The sequence below is a fragment of the Chlamydotis macqueenii genome, chromosome 1 (genome assembly GCF_036417535.1).
Source record: "Chlamydotis macqueenii isolate bChlMac1 chromosome 1, bChlMac1.mat, whole genome shotgun sequence".
In the NCBI taxonomy this organism is placed as follows: domain Eukaryota; kingdom Metazoa; phylum Chordata; class Aves; order Otidiformes; family Otididae; genus Chlamydotis; species Chlamydotis macqueenii.
In genome coordinates, this window is record NC_141556.1 from 49,471,736 (window position 1) to 49,494,692 (window position 22,957).

A 22,957-nucleotide genomic window follows, 5' to 3' on the forward strand; every position below is an offset into this window, starting at 1 on the left:
TATAGTCTTAGCCACCCTTTATTTATGTGCTTTCACAATCCTCTGTGAGATCCTCCTTTGTGAAACTTCTTCTGCCATAATTATCAGTGGTGAATGCCTCAGTTTGGCATCTGGCAGACTTCAGCACTTTCGTGTGTTCCTCAGAATTAATGCCTTTCCTGCCTTTGACAAGCCCAGTGGCTGTTGGGGGATGTTGTACATGTTTTGTATGTTGTGTTCTCAAGCGGACCTTCAGGAACGCCCTGCATCCTACATAAAGAGGCTGAAACTTCTGCAAAGAAATAGGGAAGAGGCCTGTGGGCCAGGCATCTATCAAAAATTTTACTCCCCTCTTCATTAGCGTCCGTTTTATCTTACTTTTATGCTCAGCAGAGTAACGCTGTGAGTGCACAGGAATGTTTTTAACTATCAACACGTGCCTTCCTCCCTTCAAAATGTCAGAGCATTTAGCAGTGATTCTGAAGTGCATGAGCCACTTGGCCAGCTGGAGGCCAGATCTTGCCATTCATTTGAGGGCTCTAGTTTGCAGCGAGAGCAATGGCAAAATTTGATACTGCTCCGGATTTTTCTCTTGTCACTGCTATGTTATGCTGCTTAAACATCAAATACAGAAAAAGTTAAGTTTGTGTTGGTTCACATATGTTTTTCCGAGTTGCTGCTGTCTTCCCAATAATCTGCAGAGCCAGGATGCTTCATGTGCCTCAAATACATATTTTTAAAAATACATTAAATGTCATTTTAAGCACTGATATAATACCTGTCCTCTGTTAACACAGACATTATTTTTCTTAGGTCAAGTTAGGAAATTTTGAGCATGAAGTCAAACCAACATCGTCATACATATATTTGTATGTTCTTATTTTGCTACCTATTGTAGTGGGCGTCGTTATAGGTAAGTACAACAATGTGTTTTCAGTTTTTGATTTGCTGAAGGGTATAATCATGACACAAACACGCACACGCACACAAATACATGTTTGGAACTGTCATAAACAGTCTGATGTTTTCCCCTGTTCCCAGTAAGAGTGGACAAAGTTAATTGGTCTGGTGGTGAGTCCATCTTGTCAGACTCCAGCATGTTACGAGACGGTAGTTTTGGCTGTTCTGCTGGGATTACTCCCCACCATTTAGTGAGGCAAGCCTTAGGACTGACATCCTTGTGTCGCAACTTGGGCCTTTCCAGCTGTTGGAGCTAGGCTCCCTCCCCATCCTTGGGCCAGATGGTGCCTAACAAACTGGTAATCCTCAGGCGGTGTTTGTGGTGTTTCTGCTCAGTCTCGTTTGGATCATTCATAGATTTGTAGGTCATTACGAAATTGAGGGGACCAAATAGTTATCCCCTCCTCTTTTTGTCACTCCTTTTTTTTTCTAAATGTTTTGTCCTGATTATATATTTTATACATTTCCATGTATTGTAATAAGTTTGGGGGTTTGTTCTTCTTTTGTTTGTTTTGGTTTCTGTTTTTAAAAGTGCATTACCTTTACAGGAACCATATTGTGTGCCTTTTCTCTCTCAAAATAAGCTTTAGAGAAGTTAATGATTGGCAAGTGGATTTCCTGTTCAAAACAACTGTTTTTTCCTGTTTAATCAGTGTTACTTTAAGTAGGTTGCTAGTAGTAGAAGCGGTTGTTAAATTCTGTGTCTCACTGTGCAGGTTATACATAGCAAGATGTGCTGTATTTTCAAGTAAAGTTGGATGGATAATTCTAAGACCTTGTTACAAAGAATGTTTTTTATTAAACATGTGGTTTTAGATCCAGGTAACAGGGTCTCATAGGTACTAGCACACTGACAACAGTAGAAACAGTAATGTTGCTGGAGAGCGCAACAGAACATATATTAATCTTTCTGTTTCTTAAAATAATATTAAAATATGTCTTGTGTAGGGGTTGTCTGTTCTGCAATATCTGTGCTCAGAATCTTTTTTTCTTCCTTTTTAGCGGCGTTCATAGTTACTAGATACAAATCCAAAGAGTTAACTCGTAAACAGAGTCAGCAACTTGAACTGCTGGAATATGAGATTCGGAAAGAAATACGCGAGGGTAGGTCTAAAGAGCTTTATGGAGGTTAAGTACAATGTAATTTCTGAACTGAAACTGTCAAGAAGCTCACATTATATAAACATGTTAATTTTATAGCTGTTAGAGTATTCTTGTGTTGTGTCAGAGTTCCCCTTTAATGTTGGTGTGCAATGCAGTAGCAGATAGCACTGAGCTAATAGGATTGCATGTAATATTTCCTTCAACAAAAGTGAAAAAAAAATATTTGGTACTTTCCCACTCATAAGAGTTTCAGCTAGAAAAAAACAACCCTCTGGCCTGAAAATTGTTTTTTGAGGATCATCTATTGGGGCCAAGTTATAATTGAGAGGATGATTTTGTGTCAACTAAACTAACTCTCTGGGTGGGGAGGGGGGGTGCTTTTCAGGATTTGCTGAACTGCAGATGGATGAATTAGATGTGGTGGATAGTTTTGGAACCGTTCCCTTCCTTGACTACAAACATTTTGCTCTTAGAACTTTCTTTCCAGAGGTAAGTATTTACAACTTTTCGGTTGTCAGCCCTGCCTCGTAATGAAAAAGCTAGGCAGGTCAGGATCAAATAACTGAAGTAAATACTGCACAGTAATTGCACGTTATTTTCAGAAGAAACTTTTCTTAAATCGAGAATTACCAAAGAACACTTAAGGCTATACTTCTCTATATTTAACCAAGCCTAAATGCTGTAGATAAAGCACCAGTGTTGAATTTTCAAGGGTTGTGTGTGCATCCATTTCTTTTTTGCCCAGCTTCACTAAGTTGCTTGCCTTTCAGGCCATCCTAACTAAGCTATAATTTATCCATTGTGGTTTTTTGTTCTCATGCTTTCACTTTCCATGCTATAGCTAATTAAAGTAACAGTCAGGCAAGCTAACATGCTAGTTAACATCATGACAGTTCCTAATTAGACTTGTGGGATGAGGAATGGCTCTAAGGTCATGCTGACTTTCTACTTCAGGCTGCTGAAAGAAATGGTACGACCTTGATTCAAAGGACTGCACATCAAATGCTTAAAAATTACATAAGTACTTAAGTGCTGTCCAGTTTAGAGGTTGATATTTTCGTTGTTCTTTGGAGCAGTTTGTGCCACTGCATCACAGGACCGAAGAGGTCTTGTCTTGAATTGCTCTTGCTTGCTCTTTTTTTTTGCATATATGGGACATTATGATGCTGTTAAGTGCATTTAAGGCCCTTTTTTTGTACGACACCAAATACCAGACACTAAGGCAGAATAATATGTAACAACTACATGTGCATAATCTTTGTACACTTTGAGTCCAGTTCTCATGCCAAAGGAAACTGGGAATATCTCTTCTAGTACTGCTGTGATGCCCCCAGTCTAATTTGAATGGGGTCACTAGGAGGCTGGAAGAAAATGGACCAAGGAAATCTTACTTTCTGCATCTCTTTGCTTTCAATTTGTTTTGTTGCCAGGCACATTAGCATTAAAATGGTGTTTTTATTTTTAGGAATATATCTTTTCCTAGTGATAGTCCGCTGTCAAAACACTAACAGTCTGTAGAAGCTGTCTGGGTGGAAATGCTTGGCTTTATGCAAATAAAGAAGAAAGAAAAATAGGCACGAAGTCTGCCACTCTGTTGCATCATGTGAGGTCAGAAAGGGAAGGGCTTCTGTTTTGCCTTGGCAAGTCTCACACCGCTGTGCATCCTAGAAATGATTCCAATTCGGTTTTGTCTCAGTTTGAAATACTGCTATGATGATGGTAAACTTGCCACTGTTAGCTCTCTTCAGACACGTGGTGTCAGCAGAATTATTTAACGTATTGTGTCCCAATTTTTCCTTCCAAGTACTTACCATTTACATGTGTCCAAACATGCCTTGTGCTGTATGAATGTGGGAGAAGAGCAGTGCTCTACTAAATAAATATTACAAATGAACAGAAAAGATGATGGGGTAGTAGATTACAACTAAGTGTCGAAAGGGTTGACAGAAGGGTTGAAGTGACAAACCACCACTTCCCTCACTTGACCTCTTGTGTTTGAATTATGTCCGCGTTGTGCTCTTTCTGCCTTACAGTGTGCCTGATGGGCTTTGTCTCATCTAATCTAAGCTGTTTAAACACAGACATTGAAGCTGTTCACTGAGCATCTTCTGTAGTCAGTGCAGAGACAGGCAGCTCAAAAAAGTTATTCATCCCACTTGCCCAAGACGTCTGTCTCAGGATGGGATGAGTTGCTTAAAGAGGGAGTCAGATACCTAAAACTCTATCTTTAGGTCAGATACCTAAAACTCTATCTTCATTTTGAGCTTCTCGCTTCCTGCTGCTTCAATTTTCTATATTTAATCTGGCTTGATGGTTTTTGTTTGTTCTTCATATTTGTAGGTGTTAAACGGATATTATATCTATTCTTAAAATATTCGTTATGTTCAGCCTGATTTTTTGCTTTACTTGTTAAATTTGGATTATTGTTTCTGTTTTCCCTCCATTTCCCCCATTGTTTGGTTTAATGCTACCATGCTTGTTCCCTATTCACAAGCATTTTTAACCTTTAACATGGTTCTGATTTTTTCACTCTGTGTATGTGAGATTTATTGGTAGATGGTGTTAGGGGTGCTGAAGAAGTTCTGGAAAAATGGGAATAGCCAGTGGAGGAAGACGAAGAAGAGTGGTAGAGGAGAAGAGAACAGGAGGCATGAGGAAAGGGAGAGACAAAAAATCAGATACGTAGGTGAAAAATTAGATGTGGGCTGGCAATGTGCACTTGCAGCCCAGAAAGCCAGTCATACCCTGGGCTACATCAAAAGAAGCGTGGCCAAGAGGTCAAGGGAGGGGATTCTGCCCCTCTGCTCTGCTCTCATTAGACCCCACCTGGAGTACTGTGTTCAGCTCTGGGGTCTTCAGCACAAGAAAGACATGACCTGTTAGAGCAGATCCAGAGGAGGGCCACAAAAATGGTCAGACGGCTGGGACACCTCTCCTACAAAGGAAGCCTGAGCGAGTTGGGGTTGTTCAGCCTGGAGAAGAGAAGGATCTGGGGACACCTTATAGTGGCCTTTCAATATAAAGGAGGCTTGTAAGAAAGTTGGAGAGAGACTTTTTACCAGGGGCTGTAGTGACAGGATGAGGGGCAATGGTTTTAAACTGGAAGAGGATATATTTGTATGGACATAAGGAAGAAATTCTTTACGATGAGGGTGGTGAGGCACTGGAACAGGTTGCCAAGAAAAACTGTGGATTCCCCCTACCTGGAAGTGTTCAAAGCCAGGTTGGATGGGACTTTGAGCAGCCTGATGTAGTGGAAGATGCCCCTGCCCATGGCAGGGGCTTGGACTAGGTGATATTTGAAGGTCCCTTCAAACCCAAACCATTCTGTGATTCTATGATTCTGTAAAGAAACTAGGGCCTGCCAGCATCACAGATAAAGCAGATGATGGTAAATGTTACTAGTGTAAATTTGTTGCTCAAGTGTGCTGCTTTGGGACCATGCAGCTGTGTTGGAACCTTACAGGCTGTAAGAGTCCGACAAGAGGCATTGACAAGGTGTTTGAGAACTGGGGGCTTCCATTTGTGGTGAGAGCTTTCACTAGGACTGGATGGGTGGTGGCACCTGTGCCTCTCTGGAGACTGACAGCGTGGACCTCCTGGAGAGTTCGTTAGTGAACATTCATAAAGTGCCTTGAAATGAATGGAGGCAGATGAACTCAAGTGTCAATCTGTTACAGAAACCGTGTACCAAAGGCTATCATTGCCATCCAGGAAGGATGCAGCCTGCAGCACCCCTTGCACACCAGCACTTTTGCAGATGAGGATAATAAACAGCTTTTCCCGTGGAGCGCTGGTTGGCTGCTGTGCTAGTGCAGCTCAACAGCGTAGCGTAACACACACAGTGACACTGAGTCAATACCAGGTCATCTTTGCGAGTTCACTTTTCAGTGAACCTTGGCAGCACCTTTGCAGAAGTTATTGTATAGAGTTTTTATATTGTAGCTGCATTAGAAGCCAGCTTTTCCATTGGTTTTTTTTTCAAGTTGTGTGCCATCAGGAACATGCTTCGCATGTTTAATGTACATGTGTTAGAAACTTTTGGTATACATAAGAATGACAAATATCACGTCTTGTATTTTAGTCAGGAGGCTTTGCATCCATCTTCAGTGAAGACATGCCACAGGTAAGCTGATGTAGTGTGATATGCCATAATTAATAAATATTTTTTTCAAGAGTGATTGTATCCCTTATCTCAGTGTTCTCCTAGAACACATCAGATTGCATTTTCGATATGTTCCCTTTCCCTCATGAGGAAGGTTACATGGGTTGATACATAAAAATAATTTTGTATGTAAGATGCTGTTACCTAATGTATCTTTTGACTTATTTAAATAAAATAAACAGGATCTAGTCATGGCAAATGACAGGCAAACTTAACTATTGGCATTACTTTGTGTATATGACAGAAAATGTATGCTCTGCATGTGTGTACTTTGTGTTGTACACAAACACAAATGCATCTTCAATAAAATCATGAGACCCATGAAAGAAATGCAAAATTTCCACTGATTTTAATGAGGCCAAGATCTTATCCCATATGTTGCTTACCATTTTTCTGAGCGTTAAGAATCCATCATAGCCAAACTACAGTTTGCTTATTTTTGTTTAACTATTCCAGAGCAGAGACCAAACGAGCAAGGATGAAAGCGTCAACATGTTGCATGCTTTAATTTGTAACAAGAACTTTCTTGTTACTCTCATTCACACCCTTGAAAAGCAGACTAATTTCTCTGTGAAAGACAGGTATAGTATGATTATGCTTATCATCTTCAAGACAAAGAATTAGCAGGAAAAAACAACATGGATTGTAGCACTCAAATGTAATTTCTGCTTCTTGCAAAACAAGGTTGCATTACTCCAGAGCAATTTTCCATCTTCTCCATCTGCACGCACTGAGGAAGAAAAAACATTGCCATTAAAACAAGCCATTAAAGAGAAATCAGAATGTTTGTACATGTAAACAAAAAGGCAAAGGAGCAGGAAAACTCACTTCAAAACTGTAAACACTTCCTGCAGTTAGATCAACAGTAATACAGTTTATAAATGTTCTGTCACTGAAGCAGGTGTTGTTCTGCAGAATTAAATTTAGAGACACAAATTCTGTGTTTAAAAAATAATCACAAGAGCAGATGGACTTGCATTTTTTGTATTTTTGTAGAGAGCAGTGGACAGTTTCTGTGCCTAAGGAAGGAAAGTGTAGGATATGAACTGCACTAAAGTATATTTCATTTATTAAAGATGACTAGGAAGAGAAATTCCAAGTATTATAGCATTCTGGGATTTTTTTTTCTTTTTCTTTTTTTTTTTTTTAACAGGTGCTTGTTTGCATCCTTCTTGACTATTGCACTACAAACTAAGCTAGTTTATCTCACCCATATTTTGGAAGTGTTGACAAGGGACTTGATGGAGCAATCAAGCAACGTACAGCCTAAGCTTCTGCTCAGACGAACTGAATCTGTGGTAGAAAAATTGCTGACAAACTGGATGTCTGTTTGCCTTTCTGGATTTCTCCGGGTACGTGTACAGCTTTTCACTACATAAGACTTGCAAAGAATTTTTTAAAAATTATATCTTACATAGGAATTGTTAGAGGAATCAGTTTAAAGCATTCAGTCTAACATTTAACTTTATTAATGTGCACTCTTCTAGTTTAGGTGATTTAGCTAGCTGTCATCAATGGGATGTAGGAAAAGAGCGCGTCTGTAAGCAATGATTATGTCATTTATTTGGCTGAGCTTTGGGTAATTTTGAAAATCTAGCATATCCTTTTTTCATGTCAGACATTGTTTCCATGAGATGTATTGTGATCATACGAAAAGACTGACACACTTGTTAAAACTCAGCTGGACCTTTCTATGCAAGGTACTACGTAATGGGGATTTAAGGAATATGATCTTTTGGAAAACTAAACTTCTTTCCAAACTTTATCTCCAAACAGCATTGCAGATTTCAACAACTAAATTACTTCAAGTGGAAACAAAATAAGCATTTTATTTCATTTTACTGTTTGTTTATTTTAGCCAACTTGGTAGCACTTTGGTTTTGGTTTCAGTGCTTGTTTATACTTCCTGTCTCCCTTACCGGTGTGGTGGTATCACACTGTTGGTATCACTTGTGTCGGTCCTTGCATTAATACAGCAGCAGAAGCATTTGAGGCTCAGCAGCTCGCCTCAGTTTCCTGAAACCCCAGGAGAGAGCCAAGGAACAGTCAGAGATCTGTTCTTGGTACACCAGTCGTCTTTACAGAGCTGTGCTAGTGAGATGCCTTGGCCAGGCTGCGGGAATGGTATCACATGGAAACAAAGCTCCGTCCTTCCTTTCTCAGGTGCCTTCCTGAAGCCTGGAGTTCAGGCAGGAGTGGGAAGCCCCAGTTTCATTCCCTCTTTCACTGATACACCATGTGACTGATAAAGCATGTCTCCCATCATCTTTCTCCCAAGGCTTTTTTCAGGGACAAGAAGGGGAAACACCAGTTCAAAAGGAAACTAGTTGTTAGCTTGTTTTCTCACAAGACTGAAAAAGGAAGAAATAGCTGAAGTATGCCTGTGAACACATGCGCATCCTACCCACCACCCGGTCTTGGGTGGAACTAGGAAGAGTCTGCCAGGTGGAGTAGGAGCAGCTTATCTGTAGTGTGCTTGTGCACAGCAAGGGGCTGCGAGCTGGCTTGCCACACGCTCCAGCTGTCCCTTGATATTTGCATGAGGCTTTCACACCGAGAAGCAAAGGATGGAGGTTAAACAAGTAACTAGATAAATCTACTCAGAGGGATTTTATTTTCTAATTGCAAGATAACAAGTTAGTTAAAAGGAAATTACTTAATTTGTTACACTTGATTGCTTTCTAGTTATTCATGCCCGTTTAATGATTACAACAATAAACGTGTTCCTTGCATTTGTTTCATGTCCTAGGAGACAATTGGTGAACCTTTCTATTTGCTAGTGACAACCCTCAATCAGAGGATAAACAAAGGACCTGTTGATGCGATAACTTGCAAAGCCCTGTACACACTTAATGAAGACTGGCTGCTGTGGCAAGTGTCTGAATTCAAAACAGTGGTATGTTTGCCTCCCTCCAAACACGGACAACTAGCATGTTTTCTCTTTTTCTGGGAAGCTAAATTAAGGCTCTTGGACGCTAAGGTGATGGTTAAGTACCCAGATAATAAGCTTGTTATTGCTGACAAAGTTTCAAAACACAATAGAGTTTAACTAGCTGGTATTTCACCAATATACGTTTCACAAATAGCACGCACTCCTCATTTCACAGCATGCCTTAATCACCAAAGGTTAGATTTAATGAAGTTTCAGAGTATTAAAATTCCTTCTTATTTTAAAATGTGCTACAAAAGTGTAAACATATGCTTAGAATTTAAACTAAATTACGCTTTTTCAATGAATGAAAGGATGGAATGCAGAGCTTTTATTTTTCTGTTGTGTTTTCTTGTGGCAGCGGTAGTTTGCTGTGGGTTTCCATGTTATTACTTCCCAATTAGCAAGGTTACAGTGTGGTGGATTTTAATTAGTTGCTTAGTTAAAAACAAGGTATCTGAGAAGCCTAGCTAAGTTTCTGAACTTTACCATGTATTCCTGGCCTTTCTCAAAGTAACTACAAAATGCTTCCTGTTCTTTGAAAGCCAGAATTCTCTTACTGATTGTCATTCTGAAACTGAAGGGAGAAGGGACAGCAAGGATTATCGCACTTCAGAGCATGTAAAGATTGCAACTTTTTGAGTAGGAGGTCTGAAAAAGGTTTTCAAAGTAACCAGAGTACTTTTTTTTTCCTAGAATTTCCAAAATATTTTAAGTCTGAGAACTTAAAAATCTGCATTTCCAGCCATTTCCATAACTTCCTCACTTCTTAACTCCTGGCCTCTTCTCAGAGTTATCAGACATACTTAAGAGTATGAGAAGTGCAACGGAGTAGTGGGCTTCAGAGCTTGGGAGGAGAAACTGCCAGGGCAGCAACTGTCATGACAGGGACACTGCAAGTGTCTGGTGGCTTTGGAGAAGAATTTGGGCCTTTTCAGAGCCCTCATTCTGAGCCTCAGGCAGAGCTGGGGCTCCCAGGTCTGCCCATCTTCTGTTTTTGCAGCAAGAACCTGGAGGTCCTAAGATGCCACATACTGGAGTAGACTACATGACCCTGGAAATTTTGGCTGGTCAGTAATCCGTTGGACTTAGCTTACTGGGTCATGTAGGAAGCTGAAATGACAACCTTTCTGTGAAACATTTCTGTATTGTCATTTTCTGCTGAAAGCTCTTGGACTGACAAATTTATAGTCAAGTCTTCTTAAAGCTGTTTTCAAAGCTGTTGTCGGAAACTTCATTTGAAGGTACGTCAAGCTAAGTTACCACAGCGTGCATTTAGAAAGGAAGTTTCTGACTAAAAATTAAATGCGTGATCCCGTATCTTTGGTTTCCTTGTTTGTGTACCGCGTTCTGGCATGCATTTGGGATTCAGGGTAAGTTTAGATATACTGCTGCTATACATAGTCATAGGATACAAAACCCAGTAGTTACGCAGAGCAACCATTTTCAAGCAGGCTTGATGTCTGTTACTAGTAGACTGTGCAGGAACATCTGGTCCTGTGGAATTGATTGACTTTTCTTATTTTAGGCACAAATTCAAATTGAGAGCACTCAATTGCTGACCGAAACTGCTGAAGGCTGCCTTGAATGCTTTTCCTAGTGCCACTTCTGTGCTTGCAGTGGCTGATAGGGTCTTGTGGACAGCCTGCAGCAGGGAGAGGGGAAGTGGTCTGAAGGACTTGGTATCAGTGAGGAAGGCTGTCTGCAGAGGGTTGAGGAAGTGAGAGATCACATAGCCTTTCTCAAACGTTGTTTGCTTTGAACTTTATATTCCTGCTTTTAAACAGGAGATAATTATACTGTTGGATTAATAAGTCAGCTTTTCCCAGTAAGGTCCAGCAGTTTATTGGACTTAGTTGAGAGGTGGCTTAATGTTCCCTTCAAAACCTTAGAAAAGGAGAGAGGATCCTGCAGTAGAATTACAGAGATAGAGCCCAAGGACTCTTGCTCTGGCTGGACAGGGAAACAGTTTTTTTCGGTGTTTTGTCTAAGATTCATGCTGGAAACTAAAACTGTGCTGTGAAAGAGATTTAGGTGGAACAGTGAGGCTTTCTGGGCTAAGGAAGCAGGCCAGCTGTGCACGTTTTCTCTTCAAGAATAGCATTTAAGAGGATGCTAAAGTGGAAGGAGTCAGCTTTTCTTCTCTCACTAACACCACTTCACATGCACTACAATGGCATGCAGGACCTGTGAGCGTACAGGCAGGAAAACAAGTATTTTCTTCTTTCTTTGGAAGAAAACTTCTGCCTAAAGGATTGCAGGTTTTGTTTTCTAGATGAACTAAATTCTGAGCTGAGTTTTCAAATGCATTTGCACACTTGCTCACTGTAGTTACATTCTGAGTCTTGCAGTATTTTGTTGGTATTTTATTTTGCCCCTTGCCACAGCCCCATAATAGCAGTGCATTAAAGACTGCCTGTCCAGAGCAAACTGTAAAAGCACAGCCAAAAAGAGGGCGACAGAAAGATACTGAAGCACATCTGCAGATGTGGGCACTTGAAGATGCAGGGATACATCTGGTAGGGAGTTCAACTCTCAAATCAGTGGCAGGGCACAAAGAAGTGTGTAGGCACTCTGCATGCAAATCTCTCCTTTCAGGACTGGGACTTTGGTTCTAAACCAAAAAAAAATACAGACTTCTAAAAATCAGGGGAGCTCCACACATTTTCTCCTAAACACATCACTATGCAGATAAACTCTTGAGGCGGGAGAAGGAAGAAGCACTGGGCATAGGGAAAGAAGGAAGGATAAGAGATATGTTCTAAAATTCAGGCCATTTCTAACAAGAAGAAAAGAGAACTAAGAAACATGTTGGGTTTGAATTGTATTAGAGCTGTCCCTTGGCTGGGCCCCATGCCTTTTGAAAAAAGGCTACGGACCTTGGGACCAGCCAACCCCCCCCTACTGTTACCCCTCTCTACTGGAAAGGGTCAGATGTCAAAGAGAGATGGACTGCTGAAGTAAATACTCAAGCAGAGGAACTGAAGGAAGGATGCTTCTGAAAGCACCGATCCTGTATGAGCTGAGGGGCCCACAGCGTGTGGTTTCACGCTGTGCTTACCTTTGATTAATGAGAAGTAAAACTGCCTTGAAAGAGACTTGGATATGTTGTGGAGCCTTCTCACAGGCTGAGGAAGAAAGCCTGCTTTCTCTCAGGTAGACAAGCAGCTGCACCCCATGGTAGATAATTTGCTCAGTGACTGATGAAGAAGTGCGGTACACAGCTGAGTCTGAAATACTGAAGTGTTTCATTTTAAATAGAAAAGCTACACAATGCCAGTCTGGCATGGGAGAAGCTCTCAGTGGAATCTTTCCTGTGGAAAACCAGGGGAGACTTCTTCATGTGGTAGACTTGGTGCTCTGGCATTCTTCTGAGTAGTCACTGCTTATTTTTAAAAAAGGGATTTGGGCTGTTGAATTCTTTGCTAAAATGAGTGTGCATTTTTAGATGGGAAGAAGTTATCTAATTCACCTGTTCAGCCAACAGCCTTTTATTGAGAGTGAAGCAAAGCCACGTGGTGGAAGGTTGTTTAAAGTGTTCAACTGCTTTACGAGTTAAAAGAAGGGTGTTAAAAGAAGTGGGAGGGCCGTAAGGGAGGAAAGCAGAGACAGGGAACCCAATTTCTTTCTAAAACACCATGCCTGTGGTATTATTAGGCACACTTTGTGAGAGATAAGGAAGCTATTAAAAGCATGTGACATATGGGGATTTTCGTCAGCAGGAAAGGACACAGCAGCCCTCGCTAGGAAGCGAGCAGTGCAGATGTTGGCTACAGGAGAGTCTTCTGAATTTGGTACAGATTGTGTACCATACAGACTGAGTAGCAACCGTTGCTTTGCAGAGCACCCATCTAGCCTAAATTTAACTCCTGCAACATTTTCTCTGCTGGTGTATTGGCTGTTCTGTAACCTCTTCATGGATAACTGTTCTGGCTGCTGCAGAAGGATCGTACGATCAATCTGATTTTCGCTGTGTATTGTATGTCATAGTCTGGGAGACAGGCAAGTAGGTTTTAAGCAGTTTTGTTGTGCTGTAAGTCACGGTGCTGTCTCTTTTACATAATTCTCTAACTTCTACCATTCAAAATTTTTTCTTGTTTTTTTCAGTCTGTCTGATAAATGGAAATATGCTTTGTGCAGATGCATAGCTGAATAGAGAACAGGGTAATGAATAAGAGCCCTTGAATATCCCAGATGACTTTTCTTTACTTCTAAGAAAATATGGTGTTAGCCCATTTCTTTATTAAGCCACATCTCACTTATTATCTGCTATAGTTATTAATAGCTTTACTAAATAATTCATTGTTTGAAATTCATTTTCACGAAATCTACAAATTTGAAAAACCAGCTGTAAACATTGTCTTCAAATGTCATTATTACTGTCACTGCATGAGTGAAAACATGTTTTAAAAATTTGTTCCTGGATTTTAGCTAGGTTCCAGGCTGGTTCCCACACAAGTAGTTGCAGATGCTTGCCTTGGTCTCCTTTAGAAGCCTTTAACATTTCCTGCAACCTGCGTTAAACCTTTGCTGAAGAGCACTGTGACTGCTGTGTTGCTAACCACTAATTTCTAGTGCGTGAAGTCCCAACTCGTGATATTACTAGGTTGAACCACATGTCCTGTAATTTCCTCCTGAATCTCTCTCTAAGTTAACTTGTGTTTTTGTTACCTTTGCAAAGTGAGAGAGGTTAGAAAAGGGCCTGATGAGAGTTCCTCATGACTTCAATGTGTCCTCCTATGATTTCTCTTACATGTTTTCTGACCTTCAGAGCTGATCATAAAAGGGCTTTCATAATTTTACAGTCATTTCTGATTCTTTTTCTAGTGCTGCACTTGGTGTCTAAATGCAGTGATTGTGACTGTCAGCTTCTGATTAATGGTTTCTCAAGCCAGGGATTGTGCTGTCAGACAGGTTGAATCTGATTTATTAAAACTTCAGCTACAGAGGGAAGACATAATAATAATTGGCTTTCCTAGCTCCCCATCAATTGCTTCATCACTTAAGATTAACTTCTGCAGGAAATCATATCAGCAAAACTGTCTGGCTCTCTTGGTATAGATACTTTTATGCATTTAAATATTTCTTCCCATCTGACCACTTCTTTGAGTCATAAAGTGCTGTTATTATCCTCACATTGTGGATACTTTCAATTGAGGAGTCCATAAATTACTTGTATTCCACCTACATAAAGGACAACTACTTTCTTTTTACAGTCCTGTCATCCTACAATGAGTTGAGCGGGGATGGGAGGACTCTCACATGCTGATAACTGAAGAGGCTGCACATTTATGTGCAATCTGTGTGAGAGCATGTGCTGAAAAGAAAATTCTCTGCAGCAGAGAAAAAGACAGTTTCTCCTGACAGTCTGAAAGGAAGAGGAAATGAAGGAGAAGCAGGAACATGAATATTGCAGTGTAGGAATAATGTTAGGAGGAAAGGATCAACAAAAAGAAGGAGTGCTTCTGAGGATGTAAAGACAAATCGTCATCAGTTAAAGAGTGAGTAACTGCTCCTGTAAGATCAGTTTGGAGACTAGAAGAGACAAAGACTTTGATTAAAATGAGTTTCCCAAAGGTAAAACACAGTTAGTCCCTGTCTACATGTTTATCTTACAAGACCATGACCTCAGGGCAGTCAAAAGTCAAGGACAGTCAAAAGTCTGTTCAGCTGGTCTGTGGGCTTAACCGAGCATGACTCCCTCATTCCTGTGCCAATATATTTTTTACTAATTTTCTGCATGAAATCCCAACCCGAGGCATGGCATCCAGTCTGGTTCTCCTTCTGCAGGCACCATTCCCGCATCTCCTTCTCTTCTGTTCCGTCTGTCTTTTCCATGGACTCATTTTCCTCACAATTAAACGTCTCTGTGTCCTGATTAAGTTATTCTCAGTTACTTTAGCTACATCCTAGTCTTTATTGAATCCTGATCTTCATAGTTTTGTGGTCCTGTTTTTAATACTCCTTTTGCTTCTCTAGAAACAATAAAATTAATTTATGTCTCATTGGACTACTTTTTTTCACAACTAGTGTGTCATAATTTTCACTCATGGTTGGGTACTGGTAATAAAGCATAAAATAGCATTCTATAACTATTAATAACTACCCATTTTTCTAAGAAGAGAGAAAAGTTGTCCCTGTAGCAACCTAGACAGAAGTTCTTTCCTTTACATAACAACAGGGAAAAAAAAAAATTAAATTACTTCCTCTTTTCATGATCACTCCTTTATTGAGTCACACTGCAGTGCTCACATTTCAGACAAAAGATGTGTATTACACCAGAAATGTCCAACAGCCAGAATGATCCAAATATGCAGATTTTCCTATGCCACTTGCAGTCAAGTGCTGGCACCTAACCTAAACCGCTTGTTTTCATTCTTTCCCGAGACACCTGCAGCTTGAATGTCTGTATCCATGTAGCTGAACAGTGATGTCCCTGCAAGGGGCAGGCTACGGCACTGGAAATGAGTGCTGTTATCCCTTGGCATTAGCAATCCTGTGTTCATCCCTTTTCCCTGCCTTTTGGAAGCAGCTGATCTGCCTGACCTAACCAGAAATACAACCTGACTAAAAACATTCCCTGGAGATGGTCACCCAGACTCATTGGCACCTCCCTCTACCTCATATTCACCTTGTGCAGCTCAGCAGATCATATTGTAGAAACATGGAATCTTAAGGTTGGAAGAGACCTCTAAGATCATCAAGTCCAACTGTCAACCTAACACCACCATGCCTACTAAACCGTGTCCTGAAGTGCCACATCTACATGTTCTTTGAACACCTGCAGGGATGGTAACTCCACCACTTCCTTGGACAGCCTGTTGCAGCGCCTGATCACTTTTGCAGTAAAGAAGTGTTTCCTAATAGCCAACCTAAACCTCCCCTGCTGCAACTTGAGGCCATTTCCTCTTGTCCTATCAGAAGTTACTTGGGAGAAGAGACCAACACCCGCCTCCCTACAACCTCCCTTCAGGTAGTTGTAGAGAGTAATGAGGTCTCCCTTCAGCCTCCTCTTTTCCGATGATGAGTTGCGTCTTGGCTAAGAGTAGCTGTGAGCTAAAGGGCAGGGATGTTGTAACTGAACAGATCGTATGGGTGTTTGATCTGGATTAATAGAATAAATCACACTTTTCTGTGCAGATCTGGACCACTTTGGGTTCTGTCTACTGCAACATGCTTTCCCTTTCCACTGCTTCTGCAGCAGCCCTCTCTCTGCTGCCTCTAGAGACATGGCTGCGTGCAGACAGACACTGAACGCCTGACTCCAGGGAGGTGTATTTTTTGGTGTGATATCGGGTACTCAGCATAATCTGCTGGTGTCAATATGCATTTGAACACTGCTTCCTATCCACTCCAAATCAATCACGCTTACCATGACGACTTACTTAGCAACCTTATCAGATCTCTAGTTGCTTGCAGTTTTGCTTTTAAGGCATTCATTTTAAATAAAAGATCTGCTTTTTTTAGAACATATGTTGTAATTTTTCCTGATCTCCTGTCTTTTTTTTAGCAATTTGCTGAAATAGATTTGCACAAAAGCAGAATACAAAATAGACTTTTGGAAATATATAGTTATGTATCTTTGATTCTTCAGACAAGAGGAGTTCTAAATGCTTCATTGTGTAATTCCTTCAAATAATCTTTGTTCAAAATAGGTTTAATAATAAATAAGCTGCAAATCTCTCAGGTTTACTGTCAGGAGTTTTGTAGGTTGTTCCCTGTAAATCAGAATAACATGTGTTTTTTTCCCAGACAGTGAACGTTATCTTTGAAAAAATCTCAGAAAATGAGAGCGGAGATGCCTGTCAAACTATCCAAGTTAATGTTCTAGACTGCGACACCATAGGCCAAGTCAAGGAGAAGAGTCTTCAGGCTTTCCTTAATAAGAATGGCTTTCTCTATGGTCTTCAGCTGGATGAAATTGGTCTTGGTAAGAGAGTGTTACTGTGTTATATTTTCATATAGTCATTCACTAGGCTGTCTTTGGAGTTTTCTTTTTAGGAATTCCTACCTTCAGATTTGATTTTTTTTTTAGTGTTTAGGCAGAACATAGCTTTTGTTGGAAATTTCTGGGGAAATACTAGATCATTTGTGCTACCAGTTAGAACACTGGAACTGCATCTGCTTTGCTTCTGCAAGGACTTCAGCATGCAGTTAACAAACAGATGTTATTTATTGAACACTTGTAATTTATATGTTCCTTTTCTTGGTGAAGTACGGTGACTCTCCACCTAAGTACAGCCAGTTGATAAATGTTGACAGCAGGTAAGATGACATGTCATGATTACCAAGTACTTTAGTCCCTGCCTACTATCCCTGCTACCACTCTTCCTTCCAGCAGGCCTACATTTCCCTTGATCGGGACAAACCACAAATACAGTTTATTTACAGTCAGATTAGGTTTATATAATAGTTCCCATGTGACTCACAAAGATATGTACAATATCTACAAATGTAAATAAAGTCCTTCTGGAGGAGAGTTCAGCCGCCTTTTCTTGTTGTGTTTTCGAGAGCCCAAGGTCAGACAAAAGCCAGTAGTTCCCACTATACCACTTCCCACATGCTCCAACAGGAAATCCAGCAAACTGTATTATTGGCATTCATCACCTCTCAGACTTGCTCCTTAAGATGTTGATACTTCCTCACCTTCTCAGCTGCTGCGTTGGCAAGGGATGATAATTTACTCTCATATCTGACGGTTTTATCTGTCACCAGTGTCTCATCTGACCTAGCACAAGGACAGAGGGAAACAGCTCAGCTGGGGGCCACTGGTCCAAAGATAATTAGGTATTGTTTTTCTTTACAAACATCTGTACAGTGAGAATGCCTTTGGGATGTAACTGTTTTCTCTTGCTGTCATACTGCAGAACTTGTGTCTGAGGAGGAGCAAAGAGAACTGTTAGATATTGATGGTTCCTCAGAGGTGATGGAGGATGGGATAAGGAAGCTAAATACCATCGGTCATTATGAGGTAAGCACAGAAGCCATACCAGTGAATCGAGAAGCAGTTTCTCACTAACTCTCAGATGCTGTCTGCACAGAAATGTCTTGATTGATCAAAATCTTGAAGAGATAGCTGAGCATCATCAACAGAAGGAAAGAAATGTGTGACACACAACTTTCTTGCCAATGAGTCATATGTTGTGTTACTTTCCAGAAGTTTGCTTGTTGCAGCGTTGCTTGGTTCAAGCATACCAGGTAAACTGTTACTTCAGTTAAAACAGCATCTGATTTCCAGTTATGAACATTGCCTTGAGTCTTTTCTAGTCTCTGCTGCTGAGTTTTTGTTGCACCATGAGCAATTATTTACCTCTTCCCACCTCCTATTTTGATTATCTGAACAGGCAGTAGTGATATTTGTGAAAGCTCATTGAGAGTCAGGATAAAAAGCACCAATGAGTTTGCTCACTCTTCTCTTGAGACCTCCTGTGTCAGTCGCCTCCCCTTTTTCTCCCTGTTTCTGCTTCCATCTACTGTCACTGCTTGTAAATTTTTCCCTCCACTTCCAGTTGCACCTGTAAACCAGTTGTTTTCCATGCTGCAGTAATCTGTCCATCATTCCAACAACACACTGGCGGCAGAGCCCTTCTAGGTGTAGCATGTTGCAAAAGCATAGCAAGGAGCATTGCTGCTCTAAGGAGTTTCCACTGATGCCTGTCAAAATACAGGGTGAGAGGCTGGGGTCAAATGTGCAGCAGATGATTGGCCTCAGGTGATACAGTAGCTCATGTTTTGATGCTTACAGATAGATTTTGGAATTGAGGTTAGTATGCTGAGTGCTTTTTGTGAGCTTTCTTCATACCTTGTGGTTGAATTTGAAAATTTGGCTCTTCACATGACCATCAATTTTTATTTATTTAGAAGTTTTGCTGATGAGTGTAGGTCTCTGCCAGGCAATGCAGTATAGTGCTGAGAAACCTGAGCCACCCCTGAACGTGTTGCTGTCTGCCTGAGCAAACACGGTGCCATCCACAGAGAGGAACAAGGACTCCTAGCAGGACTTTTTCTAGCTTGGGCAGAGCACAAGGCTGCTCAGATCTGGAGCAAGTTCATTTGGAGTCACTTTACAGATTTCTGTAGGCATCTGTTGCTCTTTTTACCTCCTGGGGAGGCACCAGTGAACCCAGATGTCCTGTGTCACCATCCAGTGTCTTAAATACAGCTCTTCCTGTGCCACTCTTGAATCTTGTCTACAGATTAAGCTGGGACTTCCTCCACTCCGCTTGTAAAGATTTTGTACAGATTAGGACACTGTAGTGTTGCAGAGTCTGTGTAGCAAAGGTCAAAGTAGATTTAACTCTTGATTAGATATTTGAACGTCTGTCTCATGTGGTAGTACCTGCCCTCTGTACTGCAGGCAGCTATTGCAAGTGCTCCCTGATTTCACCTGGCAGCTTTTTACACTTCCCAAGCTCACAGCACACCGTGGCTCACGGCTGCCGTACCTCATGGCAAATGAGTCTGCTCCAGCTTGTCACTGTCATCCCTGTGTGTCTTTGTCCCAGCTCTTGTTTTTGTTTGAGGTTTCTGCAGGAAGATGCAAGTTAGGTTGGAGGTGCAGTTGTTTTGCAAAGCTGTAACTACAGTAATTGTAGCTTAGCAGCTGCCTTAAGGAAATTGTGATGGGTATCTCTGTTAGATATTTGAATGCACTTTTTCTGACACTGACAAAATAATGCACATTTTAGGCAGAAGCTTAGTGGCATTTTAGGCAGTGGCTTAGTGGCAAGCGTCAGCCTTTAGCGTATGTAGTTTATTTTCTTGTATGCATACTAATGCAAAAAGGAATGTAAAGGTGTCTAGTTAGCAAGAAAAAGGAACATTGCATACACATGTGAGGGTAGTAACATTGCCTGAGGAATTCCAACTTAGATTTCAACAAGTGCCTAGAGTTTTGTGGCAAGCCTGAGTTTTTGTTTTTGTGTGCCAGCCGTGCTAGAAAGTAACCAGGTTTTTGAAACTGGGAAATGCTGTCAAATCTTTTTAAGATACAGGAGCATGAGAGTTGTGTTGTAAAGGTCCCAGAATCACCAGTCACTCTTGAAAAAGCCACTCTCCTGCTTCTGGGAGAGGGAGCGGAGGCAGCATATTGCCCACACCACTCTGGAAGGGGTTAGCTGCTGGCTCGCCCTGTTCCTGTTTATGTATCTTCAGGGCCAAGTAGGGAAGACTCTCTGGGTGTCTGTGTCACCTCACAAGCTAGCCTTGGTGCACATTCCCACTTGTAGTGTGGTTTTAAAGTGCTCTGTGTTATCTGAAAGAGCTCTGAAATACTGTATGGTAAATGGAAACCCTGCAAAAAAAAAAAATCATACTTACAAAATAGATTGTATTTACTTTCCAGGAGCAAGTGTAAGTGCAGATTTCTTTGGTGCAAGACACAGCTTTTGATAGAGCATCTTAATGTTTAAACTGGTTCCTCACACCAGGCTGGCTGCCAAGGTTTAAAAAACACATTATTTTGGCAGAGAGCCCTTCCTAGAACTGGCCAGTTGTTTTTGTAATTACAGAGGGAAGTACACTAGCACTTGGCAAAACCCAACATTTAGACAGCGGAGCAGTAGTGTAGTTCTCAGTGGGAGCCATTTTTGAGTTACTCTTCGACAATAAAAGCACAACTTGCCAGTTTCTTTTAAAGATAATAGTTACCATCCTGGAAGCACTGTAAATTCAGAGAAGGAGCAGGGAAGATTTTTCCTAGAAATCGCAAGGTAGCTAGATATGGATCTTGACCTTACGGTCCACAGAGTGTAAATATTTTGCTTAGTTTGAAAATAGTTCTTGGGAGCACTAGGCTGGATCCTCAACATGGCCCCTCCATAGGGCATGGGGAGAATGGGCTGTGCTGGAAGAAAGGGGCCAAAAGAGAAACCATCCCAGTGTTCCCCTCCCTGCCTCACCTTCCCTCAAGATCCTATTGCATTGGCGCCAGAGAATTCAACCTGGCCAATCTGTAGAAAGATGCGTGCAAGAGGCAACACAAAGCAGGACATGAATATGTCCAAATAGAGGCTGAACCAGAAAAATCAAAGAAAGGGAAAGGTCTTAAAGGCCAGTTTGTCAGAAGAGCTGCCTTTCCGCCCTGGCAGGTACGGCTAACACTGCAGCTGCTGCCCGTGCCCTGACTGCCAGCTGAGAGCCATGCCCGCCGTGCAGCGTGAGAACGAAGCAGGCTGGCACGCTCCTGCGCTGCCGCAGACTTAAGGACAGAGGAAAGGAAATTGCGGGGTTTTGTGAATTCAAGACACTTTTGTTTCAGCATGATATGTTTGGTTTTGCTTTCAGATTTCAAGTGGAACAACCATAAAAGTCTTTAAAAAGAAGGCAAATACCCGATCAGGTAACAAAGGAACTGCAACCTATTTAATCTTGTGTGGAGAATGGGCAGGGAATGCAGACAGCTGAGCTATGACAGGTCTTATCTCGGTCAATAGGTCAGAAAAATTGGCACTTTTAAATAGGTGAGCCAAACGAAGAGCCACGTTACCCTGGCTCTGGGCCTCTGGCAGGCACAGTGGGCCTAGGAGGAGGGAAGAAAGCAGAGGAAAAAGGGACAGAAGGACATAGAGTCCTTGGAAAATGGATGCTTAAAGATGCAGACTCAGGCAGGAAAGCACAGCAGGAAAGCCTGGGTGATGCAAAGTGCTGACGGGTGAGACCAACACAAGGAACGTGCCCTGCTCCAGTGCCTGGCATTGTGCATCATGGACATAGCGATGCACTGTCCGGAGACAGGCATAACAAAAACCCCACAGTTTTGGAATTTTCCTTATTCTCTTGGCTGTGTTTTGGGAAGCTGTGACTCAGCTGTCTCGACAGCAGGTCAGGAGTTAAAGGGGCTCACAAGGGGTTGGTTCATCTCACCTACCCCTGTGATGCAGGTTGCTCCATCCAGCTGGTGGCTTGGGGGAGGTGGACTTTCTGTAGCCCCTGGGGAGAAGCAGACACTCCTAGCCTGTGATTCACCTCACCATCAAAGTGGACATCTAAAGTTAGGAGAGATGTGTCCCTGAGGTGCGAGTCACTGGGATGGTGTTGCTCTCTCCCTCAGCAAGAACAGGGTTGTCTGTTCTCAGCCATTGCTTTCAAGCCTGACCTCAACCTCCCTGCCCTGAGTACTCATAGAGACTAAAGCCATGCAATCATCTCCTCTGCTGTCTGTTGCCCTCCTTTCAGAGGAGCTGCGATTTGCTGCCGGCTTACCCCAGCAGCAGATGATGATGCCCAAGCTTAGTGGTCCCAGCTACAGGTTGGCTGCTGGGGAGGTGAGCCAGGACCTGTGCGTTTCTCAGAGGCTTCCCCCACGCTGCAGGCAGGAAAGCACGACACCGAGCCTGCTTGCTCAGCATCCTGGTGTGCACGCTGCTGCACAGTCCAGAGCCCAGCAGAACTGACACGCTCGTAGCTGTGTGTTTCATTAATGCCTGTTTGCTCTCTGCTTTCTGTTGTTTAGATGTGGACTACTCGGATGAGCACTGTCATTTGGTGAGTTCAGTCATTACACTGGTAAGCGGTAGATCTAATACTGAGCTGTATTTGTATCTCTGTAATCTCTTTAATCTCTTCACGACAGATTCTACCAGACTCCGAAGCAAACAAAGATGTGAAAGGAGCAGGTCACAAAGGAAAGCAAAAATTCAAAGTGAAAGAAATGTATCTGACAAAGCTTCTGTCAACCAAGGTAAACTGCAAAGGCCTTATTTTGGGGGAGGGCTGGCATTAGGTTTGGCTAGTTTGGCAGGACAGAAATGGAAATTAAAGCAGAAATTACGCTGACTTCCTGCATGTATGTCAAATGTCAAATAAAAAGGTAGCTTATA

General features: G+C 41.8%; 1 protein-coding gene across 1 annotated transcript in view; it reads left to right on the plus strand.

Annotated features, from left to right (window-relative positions):
* PLXNC1 (plexin C1) overlaps positions 1–22,957 on the plus strand; it is a 66,658-nt gene that overhangs the window by 36,129 nt on the left and 7,572 nt on the right. Inside the window, exons 15-26 of the mRNA XM_086741786.1 lie at positions 793–892; positions 1,942–2,043; positions 2,429–2,532; positions 6,128–6,169; positions 6,665–6,789; positions 7,362–7,560; positions 8,958–9,104; positions 16,890–17,067; positions 18,005–18,108; positions 21,423–21,477; positions 22,591–22,622; positions 22,711–22,818. Of these exons, the coding sequence (XP_086597912.1) occupies positions 793–892; positions 1,942–2,043; positions 2,429–2,532; positions 6,128–6,169; positions 6,665–6,789; positions 7,362–7,560; positions 8,958–9,104; positions 16,890–17,067; positions 18,005–18,108; positions 21,423–21,477; positions 22,591–22,622; positions 22,711–22,818 (1,296 nt within the window). The remainder of the gene's footprint in view (positions 1–792; positions 893–1,941; positions 2,044–2,428; positions 2,533–6,127; positions 6,170–6,664; positions 6,790–7,361; positions 7,561–8,957; positions 9,105–16,889; positions 17,068–18,004; positions 18,109–21,422; positions 21,478–22,590; positions 22,623–22,710; positions 22,819–22,957) is intronic.